Source organism: Eulemur rufifrons, chromosome 8, assembly GCF_041146395.1.
Source record: "Eulemur rufifrons isolate Redbay chromosome 8, OSU_ERuf_1, whole genome shotgun sequence".
In the NCBI taxonomy this organism is placed as follows: Eukaryota; Metazoa; Chordata; class Mammalia; order Primates; family Lemuridae; genus Eulemur; species Eulemur rufifrons.
Genome location: NC_090990.1, coordinates 59,901,475 through 59,920,571, shown reverse-complemented (window position 1 = coordinate 59,920,571; position 19,097 = coordinate 59,901,475). Strand labels below are relative to the sequence as shown.

Sequence of the window (19,097 nt, the reverse complement as noted above, 5' to 3'; positions counted from 1 at the left end):
CCTTAAGTTTTTTTTTTCCTTTCCATTTTCACCACCGTGTGCAGCGATGCTGGTGGAGACGGTGATAATTAACCAATGGCTGTACATTGAGAGCTCAGGGATAAGTGTGCTTGTATTCTAAATGTTAATGTTGATTCCCACGAAACGTGAAGGTAGTTAACAAATAATTATTCAGTAGTCTGTCTAAATTAACTTGTATAACACTCTTCCTATTTACTTTTCCTTAGTGTACGAGTGTATGATGGGATGGGAATTACAGTTAGTTCACCCTTAAACAACAGGGGTTTGAGCTGCACAGGTCCACTTACACAGAGACTTTTCTTCCTTCTTCTGCCATCTCTGAGACAGCAAGATTAACCCCTCCTCTTCCTCAGCCTGCTCAAGGTGAAGATGACGAGGATGAAGACCTTTATGGTATCCACTTCTCCTTAATGAACAGTAAATATATTTCCTCTTCCTTACGATTTTCTTAATAACATTTTCTTTTCTCTAGCTTACTTTATAGTAAGAATATGGAATATAATGCATATAAATATACAAAATATGTGCTAATTGACTATGTTATCTGCAAGGCTTTGGTCAACAGTAGGCTATTGGTAGTTAAGTTTTTGGCGAGTCAAAAATTATACATGGATTTTTGACTGTGTGGGGGTCGGTACCCCAACCTCAGTGTTGTTTAAGGTTAACTGTACATGGTTTCAGTGGTGAATTTGAAACATACAATGGGATTCTAAAATTTGAAGGAAGTGATATGGATCAAATTAAGCAAATATAGTGCAAATGGGGTTATCTGAGGCTCAGGGGCAAAGTCTGATAAATAAACAATAGTGTGGTTTTAGAAGGATATGTTTTCTATGTCAGTGGTTCCCCAGCACCGATGGTAGTTTGTGATGAAGTAATTCCAGTTTTAGGGCAAAATGAGAAAAATAAGGCAAATGTTGGGAGTTTTTGTAAAAGCCAAACACTGCTTTAGAGAATTTTTTTGGAGTTATATTATTCTTAATTTTTTTGGTGTGTTAAAAATATCTCTCAAGCAAATGGCAGGAGTAGACAGTTCTTTTTTCTAATGCCTTTTTTCTGGTCTATTAAGCACAGAAATTAGGGAATCACTGGTACATACGGCCTTTTATGCCAGTGTGGCCCTACCCACATTCTCTGCCCACTTCTGTAGGAAAATTGGAGCTGGTGAATGAGAAACAATCCTAATTTTAACATTTCTCAGCCTATGCCTTTCCTGGCTGAAGAGATCCAGTTGGGAAACCTGGCCTCTTCCTATAACTACAGCTTGCTTCTCATTTCAAATTATAATTCTCTTGCTTCCTTCTACAAAAAGTCCAAAAGAAAACTGACCATCTGCTTACCTTATAGTCTAAATATGTATAGACATGTGTAATAAAAGAATAAAAATGAAAAGGTCCATGTAATGGCAGCCATGTCAGTAAGATACAGTATTCAGCAAACAGCATATTTTCCCTGGCTCTTTTGATTAGGTTTTCTTTTTAGTCAAACTGGTTTTGTTCTTTACTCAAATCTGCCAACAGATACACAGTCAATGATGAGGTAAAAAAGAGTGGATTGACGTCTATTACAATTCAACTACATTATTCACACACAGCTATTATGTAGCTTGATTACTTAGACAATGTATTAATAGAAGTTAAAGAAAACACTGCGTCAATTTGATAACTGATTAACAGACACTTTTAAAGAAAAAGATGAATTTGGCACAAAGTTTTTAGAACCTAAATGATTCATTTTGAATTTCTTCAATAACTTATCTATTGGAGAAAACGCAACAGAGTTCCCACAAAGAGCACAGAATTGTTGCTAGTGGTAAGATAAGCATTAGAGGGGGAAGGAAGAGAGGAAGAAATACAAAAATTATGAAATAATATCAATCATGTAAATTACCCTTACAATGTTCCAGGCACTGTCCTAAGCTCTTGACATCCATTTAATCCTCACAATCACACTAAGGAAAGACTGAGGATTATACCCATTATACCCTTACCTGTAGCCTGGCATGCGAGTCACAGAGCAGATAAGTAACCTACGGGAGGTCCCACAGGTGGTAGGTGGTAGAGCTGGAATCTGAACCAGACCATGAAGCTGCTTGGTGTATCTTAACCATGGTCTCAGTATTACCATCGCCTACCACGTTACACACATGCTCTCATTTCACCCGTACAACATTATGAGGTAGGTAATGTCATCTCCACTTTACAGATAACGAGACCAAGTCCTAGAGGCAAGCTCCTTGTAGGGCATCATGAGATTACTAAATGTCAGTGGAGCTGAGATTCCAAGTAAGAGGATTTAGACACCAAAGCCCTAGAGAAAAGGAGCATAAAGATGAAGTTTCTCAACTGGACTGAAGAGGGACATGGTCTCTGTGATCCTTAAGAACCTTGCACAGAGATAAACAATTAATCCTACTCAAGGGTGGGGAGAATCTGTTCTTTTCACGACAGGGTATTCCAATCCCTGACACAGCACATGACATGTGAGGGCACCCTGCATGTTTTCACACTTACTAACTCGTCACAATCCTCACACCTAATAACTGAACAGGCATTACCTAATAACTTAATAACTCATTGTTTAATATCTCTTTCACCACACAGGCTGTCAGCTCTGTTCATTTACTGAGAGCTTACTACATACCCGGCAAGTACTCTTCTAGGTGCCTGCAATAATCTGTCAGTGATAAAACAAAGATCCTTATCCTTTGCTTTTTCAGCTTTGCACCCCTACCACCTAGCAGAGTATCTTGGTGTTTAATAAATACTCATTACTTGAGTAAATGAATCAATTAGGAAGGCAAGTAGAAGAAAAAGAAAGAAAATCTACAGAGAAAAGGAAGCATTTGTGTTCGATCTATTAACCCCTAGACTTCTATTAAAATTTTAACATGCTTGTGACTAATAACAGTGATCATTATAATCATTTAACTCATCTTTAAAAGTAGAAATGCTATCAAATATATTTTAATTCCAAAAGTAAACTATGATCTAGGTTCTGAAAGAGGACACGTTTCAGGATGTGCATTGCTTCTTTGGCAGACTATTTTTTCAAAATTTATTCTCCAGAGCTCAGCCTGTATTTGTGTTCACTGCTTTCCAAAAGGTGACTTTATAAGGCAAGTTTTCTCCCAGTAATTAGAGGCATTTATCTTAAAGCTCATTTGGTTTTAGCAGTGAGGTTACAGGCTGTCATCCACATTGTTATTGACTCCCTCAATTAGAGGCAATGGCATTTCACCTTCATGCAAAATATTAGTAAATTAACAATCCCCACTCTGCATTCATTTGAGAAATCTGCTCCGCTTGTGATGACGAACGTGACAAGCAGGGAGTAATCAGAGACCTCCGGTAATACCTTTAAGCCTTGCAAACATCAATTAAAACTCTGGCCCTGCAGTTTGCAGTTGGGGTTTGGTTTATAGGGTAAATTTCTTTTTTCTTGACACAATTCAAAAGTCAGCTTGTTAATTGGTGAGAAAAATAACCTCCCCCAAAATAGCCACAAAACATACACCCCGATTTTCCTGTATTTTTCTTATTACTCAGTGTCTGTTTTAGACCAAAAAAATGAACTCTGGCATCGTGAACAATTTTCAGATCAGATTTACAACTCTCTGACATGATAACTTTGACTTAAAGAGCAAAATATTTCTTTATAGTGCTAAAAAGACCTCAAAGAGATTATTCTTCAAATGTCATGACTTTCTTTCAGGCCTAAGGGCATCTTAGTTTAATGTAGGGAGTTTTAAGTCAGGAATTATTAGGTCACAGGAACTCTGCATGGGTTTAAGTTGATTTACCTAAAATTTGTGAAAAACACTTTATGTGCATTTTATTGGGATGGGCATGCATCGCTTTCATCAGATTCTCTCCAGAGGCTTGTAACCCCACCAGGCGAGAATCTGGTGCAGTGGGAAGGACCCAAGGGCTGAGAGGAGGGGTCTGCCAGGGTCTGCCACTATCTAGCTGCCAAGGAGCTGCTGTGATTTTAGTGCCACTCTTGCATAAAGTGCTTTCTTCAGATGGCCTATTATCCTCTTTGTCTCCTCTATGGTTTAATACTGAATCTGATGTTGTAGGGATCATCAATTTAGCTGAACCCTCTAACATCCTAGATTCTAAAAACTCTATCAACTGATGCTTCAGTGTCACCCTTCATTGGCACGCTGAATACCATTTACCACAAAACAAACTAAACATTTAAGAAAACATTAATATTTGCATAGTATCAAATGGAGCAGAAAGTTAAACACCTCCCATTTTGATATGTTATCACCCTTAGGAAACTTTTTTGTAAAGTCAGAATCTTATTTCTTTGTGCAGTACATTATGATAAACGCCCAAGTTACAGTTTAAATCTTCTATAACACCACACCAACTGTGTGTTTATAAACCTGTCAATTTTAGTTTTTTAAAGACAGAAGAGGTGAGAAACTGGGCAAGTATTGCTTAAAATTACCTGAATATTAGTAGTTCTTTAAAAATATTTTTTTTACTTGGGTGCTACAGAATTCTGGCCAAGGTTAAAATTTATCATCTTTTGTAAAAATCAATTAAACTAAAATGAATTTTTTTTATCATTATAGCTTAATAGAAGCAAATCAGGGCAAAATGATAGATTTTTTTCTTTCCATTGGTTCACATCTCCCCCCAAAAATCACTTTTTAAGGTAAAGAGGATTTCTGAGTGAGAACCTGGGCCAATGAGAAATCTGAAAGATCATTCTCGTACTAAACATGTAAAAGCAGAGCTAACTTACTGTCATGATCAGCCCCTTTTCCTGGAAGTATTTAACCAAAGGAGCAGCATTCTGCTTGAAGTTCATTAGTCTCCTTTGGGTGGCTTTCAGATTGTCGTCTGGCCTCCCCTGCTGTTCCGCGCGCTTCAGTAATCTTTCTTTGAGCCTTTGATTAGCGCAAGCCAGGAACACCACCAAGTCAGGAGTACAGATCTGTGGAGGGCATCAACAAGCAGAGAGACGTTCAACACACCAACCAACACAAGTGTGGGGAGTGGCATTCATCTCCTGTCGTAGTCCAAGTAAATGGCATTCCCCAACCCACCTGGTGTTCCCTAACCCACCTGTATGCAGTAGCCCCACATATTTCAGGAAAACACTTTTTGTCTATGCTTAAATAAGTTTCCAGGTTGAATTAAGAACAACCTAGGCCAAACTCTGCCAAAAGTATTATGTGACCTGATTTTAGAGGGGAGGATGACTGTTTTTATTTTCTTTTTTGAGACAGAGTCTCACTCTGTTGCCCAGGCTAGAGTGAGTGCCGTGGCATCAGCCTAGCTCACAGCAACCTCAAACTCCTGGGCTTAAGCGATCCTACTGCCTCAGCCTCCCAAGTAGCTGGGACTACAGGCCACCATGCCTGGCTAATTTTTTCTATATATATTTTAGTTGGCCAGATAATTTCTTTCTATTTTTAGTAGAGACAGGGGTCTCGTTCTTGCTCAGGCTGGTCTTGAACTCCTGACCTCGAGTGATCCACCCGCCTCGGCCTCCCAGAGTGCTAGGATTATAGGCGTGAGCCACCGCGCCCGGCTGGGAGATGACTGTTGAGCCACAGATGTTTTCTACAACAAACAAGTACTACTGCTATGATTATTTGCTGCCATTTAAAAACTATCTACTGTATGCCAGGCCCAATGCTAAGTTATTTCCTTATGATATTGCTAAACTTTACAATAATCTGCAAGGAAATATTAGCTCCATTTTATAGATGAGCAAACTGAGGCTCTGAGAAATTAAGTACTTGTCTGAGGTCACATGGTCAATAAGGTAAAAGTTGACATTTGAACCCAGGTCTGCCTGATCTAAGGCCTCTGTCCCTCCCACTATCATGGTGCACCAAATGCCCAGAGGCCTTCATGAATTTCTGAAAATGCCAAGGAATGGCATGAAAAGAACCTATGAAATAAAAAGTTTTTATTTAACTAAATTAGAACTGGTATTGCATTTAAAACATAACATGACCACGTGAAGTGAATGCAGTTTATTGATGAGTATGGGACAAGGCAAAAAGGTAGTTTTGCTTAGCAGTTTGAAGAAACGATCTCCAAAATTTTTATTGCATCTTCACATTAGTAATTTTTTTGAGCATACACCCCAATAAACATAGACCTAATTTATAAATTATGCATGTGTTGCTATACTAGTATAGAATGCATTGTAAAAATAAAAATTTAAAAGGATGAGATACAGTAATCATAATTTTAACATTTTTCTTCCCAAACTACAGTGATTGCTTTGTGTACTCTGGAGACCACAAGTTAGAAAATGGACTTTGGAGGCTGGGAGACATAGATTCCGGTGTTTGCCCCAAGACTTACCAGCTGAGTGATGGGCACATGGCTTAACCTTTCTAAACCTCTGTGTCTTTATCTGTCAATAGAGATATACAAACCTGCCTCCCTGAGTTATTATGAAGATTAAATAAGATAAAATACACAGCATGAACTGGTTCCATGGTGGGCGCTCAATATATTTTAGACATTTATTATCTCTTGGTTTTCATGATTCTGTGTGGTCCTGGTTCTCCTTTAACTTATTGATTTTTTTCCTTTGTTCACATTTTTCCCTCCTCAAACCCCCAACACGAGGTATTTCCCAAGGCTTAGATCATATTTTTTTCCCTCCTTAGGTTCTCATTCTCTCGGTGCCCTTCCACTGTTTTAGCTTCAATGACTCCCTTTTGCTGATGGATTCCCAGTCTACACTGTCAGCACTGACTTTCAACAGCACCTCAGTCCTATATTTTCAAATGTTTATGTGACAGCTCTATTTATAAGTCTTCATGTTAGCTGTGACTCAGTAGGCAAAAAATTAATCTCAGCACCTTCCTACCTAAATGAAGTCCCCATCTTATTTATTTGCTTATTTATTTTTATGGTAGCAACATTCCTTTCCTAAGTGTCTCAGCTAGAAGCCTTAGTATTAATTCTAACCCTAACTCATTAAAACTGCAATCTCTCCAGGCTATCACTGTTGCCTATCGATTTTGTCTTTGAAACATCAGTCACACTTCCCTTCGCCCAATTCTCACTGCCACTGTGTTAGCAAAGGCACACATTTCCCTTCGCCCAATTCTCACTGTCACTGTGTTAGCAAAGGCACACATTTCCCTTCGCCCAATTCTCACTGTCACTGTGTTAGCACAGGCACACACTTCCCTTCGCCCAATTCTCACTGCCACTGTGTTAGCAAAGGCACACATTTCCCTTCGCCCAATTCTCACTGCCACTGTGTTAGCACAGGCATGACTAAGGGCATGCATTTTACAATCAGATCGTCCTGAATTTGAATCTAAAATCTACCATCTTTGGGCACATTGTTCAATCCCTTTGAGCTGCAGTCTTCCCAACTGTAAAATAAGGGGGAAACCCCTAACTAGTAGTTTACTATTTCCCAATTTTTAAAAAAAGCATGCAAATTATTTTTGAGGAATCTTAAAAATTTAGAAAATCACTTGTAATTTTAAGTGATTGATGATAAAGATATTAAAGTTAAAACTTTTATTTTATCAAATATTACATTATAAAATTTATGATCAATATAATCTTCAGTAATATTCAGCTTCACCCAACATAATAAAGGATAAATTTTAAAATTTACTTTAAATTATATAACAAAGAAGACAATTTTTGACAAATAAAATGACATATTGTGCTTGGCTTGGTGATAATGTATATTAAAATACAGGAAAAAACTGAACTACTAGCTCAGTATTGAATGTAGATAAAAACTTCTTGCATTTTGAAATTCTCGCATTTTACACTTACATTAAATGTTTTACTTTAATACATTTTTTGTTTGTTGCAGACTGTAATGTAAGTGCTTCTCTCTCTATGACACAATGAGGTCATGGATAGCCTTATATCCACATGTGATTACCATAATGATTACAATCATCATTATTCTTTGTCTTTTACTACAGGTATTGGCTTTTGAAATACTAAAGACAGCTGAAAATTTATGTGATTTTTTTATACTTTGAATAAAGTTGCATTTAGTTTTTTAAATTAATAGATTTTTTTCAAGCAGTTTTAGATTTACAGAAAAATTGGGTAGAATATATAAGATTTTTGATCAATAGATGCAATTTCAGGTCTGATAAAGATGACCTTGAAGTGAATCTGGAAAGTTATTGAATTTTACAATTGTGATTAATTTGCTATATTTCCTTGGTACAAATTAAATAACATGACTTGAAATAAAAAGATAAATGTAAAATAGCCGAGACCACCATGGCAGCTAGGGATAATCAGCTCACTGCCCAACTGCAGTCATCAGCACACTCTTCAGATTCCTAGTAACTCCACATACATCCACTCACTTGGCCTTAGTTCTCCAACAGTGGCCCACTCTAAAGGGAAAAATAATAAATTGTTTGTCTTTTTCTAAACTTTAAAATGGAAGCATACATCATTCTATTTCAAAAGATGTGAAAACTCTAAAAAGTTTTCATGAAATACACTTGTGAAATGTGGAGAAGTATCACCAAACAAAAAGGCTGTCATAAGATCCTTGGCACACCTTTTCTTAGCTCATATTCTCAAAAAATATGTGAATTGAAAAAAAAAATATGTGATTGAATGAATAAGCGAATGAGACTAAGAACTGAGGTATCACTTTTGTCTACAAGGCAGGAAACTTACAAATTGCTGATATCGTTTCTCCTACGGAATCAACTAAATCAGTCTTTTTTTCTGTCATTATATAGACAATTCAATCTCCCTATATCCATTTTTCAAGCCCTTACTTGAATGATTGTTCTGTTAAAAAGAACCTATGACTGTCTTTGTATAAGCAAAGATGTGTTTACTGTTTCAGACTGCAAAGTGAGCTCATTTTAATGCTCCCTATTCTTAACTGTCAGTACTTTTGACTGCCCTGTTCTTTATGAAGAAGTGTTAGAGGCCCTAGACTCCATAATTCATATCAGCTACATTGTCAGAAACCAGAAAGCAAAGTTCTAAAGGAAAAAGAAGATCCCAGTTGAAACAAAAACTAGAATCACAGAAACTAAGAGATGGAAAAAATTTGGAGGTTATCTAACCCAAATTAATGCCAAACCCTGTAATCATCTCCACAGTCTCTTGACAAATGATTTTAAAACTTGAACACTTAAACTTGAATGTTCTGCCTGAGCACTGTATAGTTGTACTTACTACTTAGGAGGCAGTCCCTTTCATTATTTGATGACTTTAATAACTGAGAAGTTCTTACTATTAATAATATCAGGATAAAATTTGCTTCCCTATGTACAGAGAAAATGTAAAATAATTTTTTAACCAATTAAACCTTTATTGAACATATATCATTATCAGAGAGGCTAGACCATATCATTATAAAAGGAAAAAAGATAACTTTACTTCACTATTATTTAGCACAGAGATAATTTCTGGGCAGAGTTTTCAACAGACCATGGGGCTAGGGGACAAAAGCTGGAATACGGGGCCCACCAAAGAGAAGGATCTCAGAGGGCACCACCCCAACCGTCACCCCAAGCTTTCGGTTGGAGCCTACAAAGGAGAATAAAAACCTCAGTCCCCTTGCCCCCGCCACCAACTCCTTATACAAATGGAAAGTTAAGCCTGGAGCTGAGTCATGCAACACCCCTTTCCAAGTGAATAGCTGTTACTAACATTATGCATTAGCCAGATCCCCACAAAACAGTAAAAAGCTTCAGGCATCTATGAAGGACTGCCCCCACAGATCATTCATAAGGAAATTCTTTGCTGGCGTCCCATAAACAAGGACATACATATTGTAATTTCAGGTCTGCAGGCTAAGTCCAGCTCCTAAAACTAAAGTCTGTCTGATTCCACACTGATCAATGTTGATTACAAATTTATCTTCCCAGGTGTAGAACAGAGACAAGATCAGTCACTCCTCCACCTACTCAGAGAGGTCTGCATAATTTATTTTTCCTTTACTCCCCTTTTCTCTTCAAACATTCACTTTATCTTATGTAAAGTGTAGATTTCGTGGGCACTAACTAACGTCTCACAAGAATGTATTAATAACTATGTCTTACTGCCTATTTTGGGTTGTCAAGCCCTAAAGGGCTAGATCATCAGAGTATGTGTGAATCAGCCCTCACAGGCTGAATCTCATTTAGAATTAGGCTGCAGGCATGGTGGCTCACGACTGTAATCCCAGAATTTTGGGAGGCCGAGGTGGGAGGATCACTTGAGCCAGGAGTTTGAGACCAGCTTTGGCAACATAGAGAGACCTCATCTTTACCAAAAAATAAATAAAAAGAAATGCTAGAATCGTTTCAAACCCTCATTACATTAAGGCAATTGAATGTGTTTAACAGACACAGATGAAAATAGAACTAATGAACTAAAGGATAGGTCAGAAGAAAATATCCAGAATGCAGCAAAGGGAAGAAAAGGGGAGAAAAAATACATATAAGACATAGATAGAAGGCTCTATAAAAACTGAGCAAGAAATGTTTGAAATTATAATAACTAAAAGTTTTCCAAACTGACAAAAGATATCAAGTACTAGATGCAAGAAGCAATATAAAACCAACAGCAATAAACACAAAACTCAGATCTAAGCATATCATAGTAAAATTCCTGAAAATCTAGATGGACAAAAAAACATCTCTAAAGCATCCAGAGAAAAAGAAATGAGAGATTAACTTCAGGGGAACAATAATCAGCCTAATAGCTGAATTTTCAAAAGAAACAATGAAAGCCAGAAAACAATGAAATGATTTTCTTAAAGTGTGGATATACAATAACTGCTAACCTAGATTTCTATATCCAGCAAAAGTATCTTTCAAAAACTAAGACTAAATAGTGAAATTTTCAAACAAACAACTGAGAGAATTTGTCATCAGAAGTTCTATTTTAATGGAAATATTAAAGAGAATTCTTTAGGTAGAAGAAAATTGATCCAAGATAGAAAGTTGGCCGAGAAGAATGAATGAAGGGCAATGAAAATGGTAAATACGTGGGTAAACCTAAATAAATACTAAGCATATAAAAGTATATTAAAAGTATTTTGTGGTATTAAAAATAGAAAAAGCACATAAGTCATGAGGCAGGTAAATGAAGTTCAGTTGTTCTAAGGTCTTTGACTTGTTCAGGAAGTGGTAAAACTACTAATTTCTGTGAGACATTAGTAAGTTAATGATGCATGCCATAATCTCTAGAACAGGAGTGGGTAAACTTTTTCTGTAAAGGGTCGGATGGCAAATATTTTAGGTTTTGCAGATCATATGCTCTTGTAGCATGAGAAGTAGCCCTAGACAATACAAAGACTAATGGACATGACTGTGTCCCAATAAAATTTTTATTTACAAAGACAGGCAGCCAGTAGGACTTGGAAAATAGCCATAGTTTGTTGACCCCTGCTCTAGAATAAGCACTAAAAAATTATAAAATAAAATATAATGAACAATCTAGCAGAAGGGAAAAATTAAAAATTACTTAATTCAAGAGAAAGCAAGCAAGGAGAGAAGAAACATAAAACAGTGGGACAAATAGAAAGTAAATTGTAAAATAATAGATTTAAACCCAAATACATAAGTAAGTGCATAAAATTTGAACAGAAAACATATTTCAATTCAGAAAATAAAGATGGTGCTATGGTTTAGATATTTGACCCCTCCAAATCTCATGTCAAAATTTTATCTCCAATGTTAGAGGTGGGGCCTAACAGGAGGTGTTTGGATCATGGGGGTGGATCTCTCCTGAACAGCTTGGCACTGTCTTTGCAGTAATGAGTGAGTTCTCACTTATATGAGTTTCCATGAACTGATTATTAAAAAGAGCCTGGCGTCTCCCTCCCCTCTTTTGTGCCTCCTCTCTAGCCATCTGATCTCTGCACTCGCCAGCTCCCCTTCACCTTCCGCCATGAGTAGAAGCAGCCTGAGACCCTCATCAAATACAGATATGATGCCATGATTTTTGTACAGCCTACAGAACCACAAGCCAAATAAACTTTTCTTTATAATTTGCTCAGCATCAGGTATTCCTTTATAGTAATATAAATGGCCTAGGACGGATGGACTGGATAAAAACAAAACAAACACAAAATCCAACTATTTGCTGTTCATAAGAGAGTGCCTTAGCCTGGGCTCTCCTGTGTATGTGTGTCTTAGGGCAGAAAGCCAAACATGCACCATGAGTTGCTGCATAGTACACTGGCACAAAGCTGGTCGCAGCAGAAATGGCCAAGTAAAAAAACAGACTCCAGGGTATGAGATGGAGCAACAGAGGTGTTTGATATGGCAGAGCACCAAATACAAAAATGCAGAAAAGCTAAAAGCACAAAGATGATAACAACATACCAGGCAACACAGTGAGACCCCACCTCTACAAAAAAAAAAAAAAAAAAAAAAAAAAATTTATAGGAGTAAAGAGGAGGGCCACTTTCATACAGCAATTCTTAAAATACCTGATGTCAGTTAATATTTTTTCTCTAAGTCTTCTTTTCTCCAGGACAAAAACCATTTCCCCTCCAATTATTGTTACAATTTCATTAAATTACATGAATTAAATGAAATCTGTTCTACTCACTGAGGCAAACTCTGATATCACCATGAAGAAGTGTCTATATAGCATGTTACTGAAAGGGTGGTCCTTGCACTAGCTGCCCTTGTGCAGACATCCTCCCGAAGCTTGTTAGAAATGCAAATTCACGAGCTCCATTCTGTTCTACCGAATCAGAACCTCTGGAGATAGGATCCAGGAAAGTGTGTTTTAACCTCTGCTTTATATTACAAGAAAGTCCCGATATGGAAATGAGTGGTCAAGGGAGGAGCTTAGTGAAGTTGTAGGATCTTTAAAAGTAAAATAATATTAACAACAATAAAAATCCAAAGGGGATCAATATGATTAAACATAAAAATGAAAGAAACCTGTTTTGTTTCACTTAGGGAGATAACTAGTATGTGAAACCTTATTTTGATAGTGTAGGCATTTCCTATTGAAAAGCTATTTTATCTGCTATGGCCTGAATGTGTCTCCTAAAAGCTCATGTGTTGGAAAATTGGTTGCCATTGTGGCAGTGTTAAGAGGTAAGGCCTGTGGGAGATGATATGGTTGGGATATTTGGTCCCTTCAAATCTCATGTTGAAATTTGATCTCTAGTGTTGAAGGTGGGGCTGAGTGGGAGGTGTTGGGTCATGGAGGGCAGATCCCTCATGAATGGCTTGGTGTTCTCCTTGTGTGATAATGAGTGAGTTCTGGCCTTGCTAGTTCACACAAGAGCTGATGGTTTACAGGAGCCTAGCACCACCTCTTCCCTCTCCCTGCTCCTTCTCTTGCCATGTGATATGCCTGCTCCCCCTTTGCCTTCCACCTTGATTGAAAGAGCCTTGAAGCCCTCACCAGAAGCAGATGCTGGTGCTATGCCTCTCATACAGCCTATAGAACTGTGAGGCACACAAACTTTTTTTTATGAATTACCCAGTCTCAGGTATTCCTTTATAGCAACACAAAATGGACTAACACAGGAGGTGACTGGGTTAAAGCCATTACAGCAGGAGTTTGGCCCTCTTTTCCTCTGTCTTGTGCTCTTCCACCCTTCTGCCTTCTACCCTTCCGCCATGGGATGGCCCTTGTCGAATGCCAGCACCATGCTCTTGTACTTCTCAACCTCCAGAACCATGAGCCAAATAAACTTCTTTTCTCTATAAATTAACCAGTCTGTGGTATTTTGTTATAGCAGCACAAAATAGACTAAGACAATACCATTTCCATAATCCTGTGGTAATCTCTTACAGCCCAAAATGCATAGTTTTTATTATTTTAGTGAAGTAGTAGTTACCCTGTTACTCTGTCCTTTGACAAGCCTAATTAATCATATCTGCTGAAAAGAGTATATCATTAATGGTTTCAAAAATACTAGCATTCAAGTTAGTTTATGAAACATACATTTCTGTAGTTTGAATTTTCTGGTACAAATCTTCATTTCAATAAAAGCAGTTGGGGTACATAAGTCTGCCAAGATGTAGGAATTTAATGAAGATGAAAAATTAAGGTTTTAGTTAATATTATAGATTATACCATATTGACAATAAGGAAATGAATGTAAACTTACAATGCTATTTTCCTCAAGATGTCTTCTCCCTACCACTAATTTGATTATTCAGCCATCTATTTCATCCATTTATATATTCATTCATCTAATATTTACTAAAATCTTATTTTGAGCTAGATGGTAAAGTTCTAGAAAGGTAGACTGAGACTAGATGGGCTGGCATTGTCTTCCACGCTATGCAGCTGGGTTTTTTTCTTATACACATGGGAGTAATATATTTTATTCTGTGCTTTAGGGTGAGTGCCAATGGTAGTGTCAGCAGCATACTGTATAGGGAGAGACTGGAGGCAAGCAGACAATCTGGAAGAGCTAATGAGCCTGGACTTTCTGCAATGATGTGCCTCTTATGAGTAGAGGTCAAATAAAATATAATGTAAAACATGATTCTTAATATTGTCTTTATAGATATACTTGATTTTAATGATCACTGAAGAAATGGAGGAATCATTAGTGCCAGCATTAGGCAAACAGCACTGAAATGAACAAAAGCACTTTCTGAGATTGGAGGGAAGGGAGAAATGAAGGCAAATGGGTAGAGTTCAAAAGTATATCAGCTGATTCTACACCTGTGGGATGAGCCATACCTGCCTGGTTCATAGTGGTCAGTTTATGGACCCTTCATTACTAGTGCATGTAATGCACGGTTGAGTAGATTGCAGAAAACAGTATCTATTAAACAGTGGTCACATGATTAGATGATAATGTTGGGCAATGTTGCCAGATCCAGCCAAGAAAAATCACCACAGGGATTTTCCTTTTCATACTGTTAATGTCACCATTTAGTCAACTTCTAAACCAGCCCTCTCCATCTGCCTCTTTACAATTAACATTTAAACTCATAATATTGACAATAGGAATAATTTTCTATGAGATTCTGTCATTGGTATGCAAATGCAAACCTGATTTATATTGTCTACTATGTTCATAAATTCATGGAGGCAAAGAAGATTGGGAGGGATCCTTAAAGGTCATGTGGCCCAAATCTCTATTTGATCTATTACATATCAATTAATTTTCAAACAAATTATTGGAGCAAATATAAGACGTATTTTTAATTTCATCAAATAAGATAAAATATATTCCTTTAAAAAAGAAGTTACATTTTTATTTTTCCCTGACCTATCTATTTCAGACAACTGGATTTTTATGCTTTGAGACATACTGCATTCATTCAAAAGTATTATTAGATAAGTAGTTTAGAAATTCATAAAGCAAGAGGCACATTTCAAATCTTTCAGAAGCATTTCTTGGAAAAAAATAAAATATAAGAGTATATTAATATAAACTGATATTGTGGGAATACAAAATAGATGAGAAATTATGTGATAGCTCCATTAATATTTCACGTACAAACTTACTGAATGGAAAATAGACTAAAAACTCACCACAAAATGTCATTATTAAAGACTTCCATTTGGAATTTAGATGGAAGTACTTTTTCTTCTTTAATTTTGGTGTCATTCCAAAGAAAAATGGATATATTTTTCTTAGGGATAAATTATCTTGATTTATGTGGCTAAGAGAAGCTAACACTTCAAAAGAAGATGCATGCTTAATATAGTTTTATTTCACACTTACCCACATTTATTGCTTAGCACTCACTCAAACACAAAGACTGTCTCTGAAGAAATTCATAAAAGACTATTAAGTTATTAATGGCTGGAGGAGGAGTGATGGTATTGCACTCTATTCATTAGACATTAGTATATATTGCTCTTTGGCTTATTTCAAAATAACTCTTTCATATTGCTAATGAAAAAAATACTTTAAACTCATATTCTGACAATACTTGAGGGATTCAGTGTGATCTAAACAAATTCCAGCCAGAGTCTGAGAACATATCTTTAGGACAACTTGTTTTCAAGATTTTCTTGTGCATTCTAAGTATGAGAATCACTAAGGACAATGCATTCATTTTTCTACTCATTCAATCACAAGCATTTATTAACTGTTTAATATGTGCCTTCAACTGGTTAAACTAGGTCACTATTTATTCACTCATTGGAGTTACATCCAAGTCTGTGTCCTGGTAGGCAAAAATGGGTCTATGAGAAACCCTGTCAATAGAATCAAATTGTCCTTCCCTCATTCACTCACTCATTCACTTACTCCATGAGATTTTATCTGAGCACTACCAGGCACCAAAAGTATAACAGTTACAATTCATATTTAAAAGGTAGCTCATAATCTGGCATCCAGCTCTAACTTGCTCTGATACAACATGAAAGGTGATGAATCCAAGATTCATTTTAGAAGTTGATGGCCTGGCAACCATCATCACATCCAGAATAGCAAGCTAAGCTGAGAGACTACCCAATGAAGTGATCAGAAGAATATGTGAAATCAAGACTCTTTTAGACAATCAGGAATAGTCTCTGCTCAACAATTCCCCTATCCCACCCCATGCTCCTTTAAATACAATCCATGTCCAGGAAGAGGATGGAAGTTTTGTGTTTTTTTTTTTCCTGTAATGATCTAATAAGTGTCTTAGTAGATTCATGGTTCTAAACATCTGTCATGGGAAGTTAAAGTGTTTAACTCTCTAGTCTATATATGGGGGGTATATGGCCCCATCCAGGAGGGTTTATACCTGGGATGGGCAGAGAATCATCATTGCTTATGATCACAGCAATCTGGACACGGCTTTGGCATCCTTCTCAGCAGAGCAGATCAAGGAGCCACTACCATTTGAATGAATAAAATCTTTTTGTCACCACTGGTTTATATACATAAGTGAGGTAGCTCCATAAGGCATTCGTGAAATTAGTTTTAGTTTTATGCTATAGCCATAAGGAGTAACCCACATTATTATGTTCCATACTCAACTAATTGAATTTTTAATGCTAAGCAGTGGTGGACAGAAGAGGCATTTTTATTAAAATCAAAGAAGTTATTTCCTAACATTGTTGATGCTCATTTTTATTAATAATATTCTACTCAGCGCTTTTGGCAGGCTAATCTTTACCTTGCTTTCTCATTAGCGAATGGGTAATTTTCCAAGGCTCTACAAGGCAACAGCTATTATAATAACAGGTCTTTTCAAATTGTGCTGGTGCCATTGAGTTGAAGCCAAACTTTCGAGTCTCTGTTGGCACAGCAGCAGCTGTTTTCACCTTAGTCTTTCTGCTAGAGCAGGGAGCCAGAGCACTGAAATATGATTGTTCTAACAGGATATTTTTAGATTATTAATTTAGTGCTTTATTGTTCCCCTGTTTTTGGAAATGTATGAGTGATTTGGGGAGAAACTAATTTGAGCTGAAAACTCATTCCAAATATTTCTCTCCTCTATTTGTCTCTGTGTGTATGTCCGTGTGTCTGTGTATTATATCTATATATACATGCATACATATACATACACATACATAAACACACCTTGCCTAATGGATAATAATATTTGGTGGTTCAAGTAAAATATATTTGAGTGAATTTCCAAAAGGCTTATTATTAAATTTTAATATTAACAGAAAGCAAAGAACCACTGATATGGAAAAGCCCACCAGAGATTTTTTTTTTTTTTAGGAGAAGGAAAGAGAAGTTTATTATTATGCTGGCAAAGGAGGAAAATGGTAGACTTTCTTGTCTAAAAATCCAAATTCTTGAACATAAGCAGAAATACAGAGCTTTTAAAAGGGAGGGCCCTCAATTCTAGGTTATTCTAGGTTAACAATTCTAATCTTCCCATCTCCTACCAGAGATTGTAAACAATTATCCATTCTATTTATTCACTTGATCCCTCATTTACTTATTCATTGAGTAAATATTGAGTGTTTAATTTGTACAAAAATAATATTAAAGAATTTCTAAAAATTTCTAGGTAAGAAGAATCAATTGTTAGCTCTAACAGTTTTCGCCAATGTTTAACAATTAGTACTTTTAAGGAGATTTTTCTCATATGAAATTCAAATTAACTTATTTTAAATAAAAATAAATTATGGATGCTTGGGAAACAGATATGAGGAGATATTATAAAGAAAAACAAAGATTTTGAAACTGAGCAGACCTTGTAAGATTGAATGCACTCTCTCTTTCAAAACAGGCCATTTTGGAAATTAAAAATTCACTTTAATATGTTGTCTACTGTTCAAAGCATTTTGGCTCTAACTCCAGAGAGGTTCTTTTGAATGGTAAACCCCAGTCCTTTCAGACTTTTTTTATTGCTCGGGGAGATGGTATAGATGGGTGGAGAGAACACTGAAGAAAAGAGTTAGAGGTACTTAGTGGCTACCAATCTTTTTAAATTCAAAGATTCTTTTAAAAAGGTTTCACAAAATCCCAACAATCTCCATAGGGAAAAGCTGTACTTTGGTGTCAGTTGATTGAGAAAAAGCTTGTTTGCCTAGTTTTGTTTTCTCTGCAATGACTCAGCAATCAGCAGAGACAGGGACTACCAGTTACAGGTGCAGGATAAAGTAGCCTCTAAGATTTGTGCTTGAGTTACTCTCCTATGAATCAATGTGCTCATGGAGAGCATTAGTTAAAGCATGAATGAGAAGAATTTCTTTAGGCCATGACTCACAGACAAAAATAAATAAACCAAGGATTACACTCAGATTAAATTCAATAATCAAGGGCCACTCACCACATTAGAAAATTAGTCACTACTCACTTTTCTAATGCAAACATACCCTCCATCCCATCCACATATTTAGGCAAGTACCCACGACTATGTATTTGAACAATGCTAGTTTAAAAAAAGATGTTATTCTTCTAAGTCAATATTTTAAAAAAGAATCATCATGGAAAGTTAAACAACAATCTAGAGGTTGTTCCTCCTGTTTTTATAATACAGAGAAATTTGCTGCTAATATATAGAAATACAATTGATTTTGTGCATTGACCTTTTATTGCATTAACTTGCTAAATTTAATTAATAGTTTTGGTAGTGATTTTGTAGATTATTAGGATTTTCTTTGTAAATAATCATGTAATCCATAAATGCAGACAATATTACTTCTTTGTTTCCTATATTTATGCCTTGTATTTATTTCTCTTATCTTAGAACA

At 36.4% G+C, this 19,097-nt stretch overlaps 1 protein-coding gene across 1 annotated transcript in view; it reads right to left on the bottom strand.

Moving 5' to 3' along the window:
* AK5 (adenylate kinase 5) overlaps nucleotides 1-19,097 on the bottom strand; it is a 250,772-nt gene that overhangs the window by 197,153 nt on the left and 34,522 nt on the right. Inside the window, exon 6 of the mRNA XM_069478103.1 lies at nucleotides 4,783-4,974. Coding sequence (XP_069334204.1) covers nucleotides 4,783-4,974 — 192 coding nt within the window. The remainder of the gene's footprint in view (nucleotides 1-4,782; nucleotides 4,975-19,097) is intronic.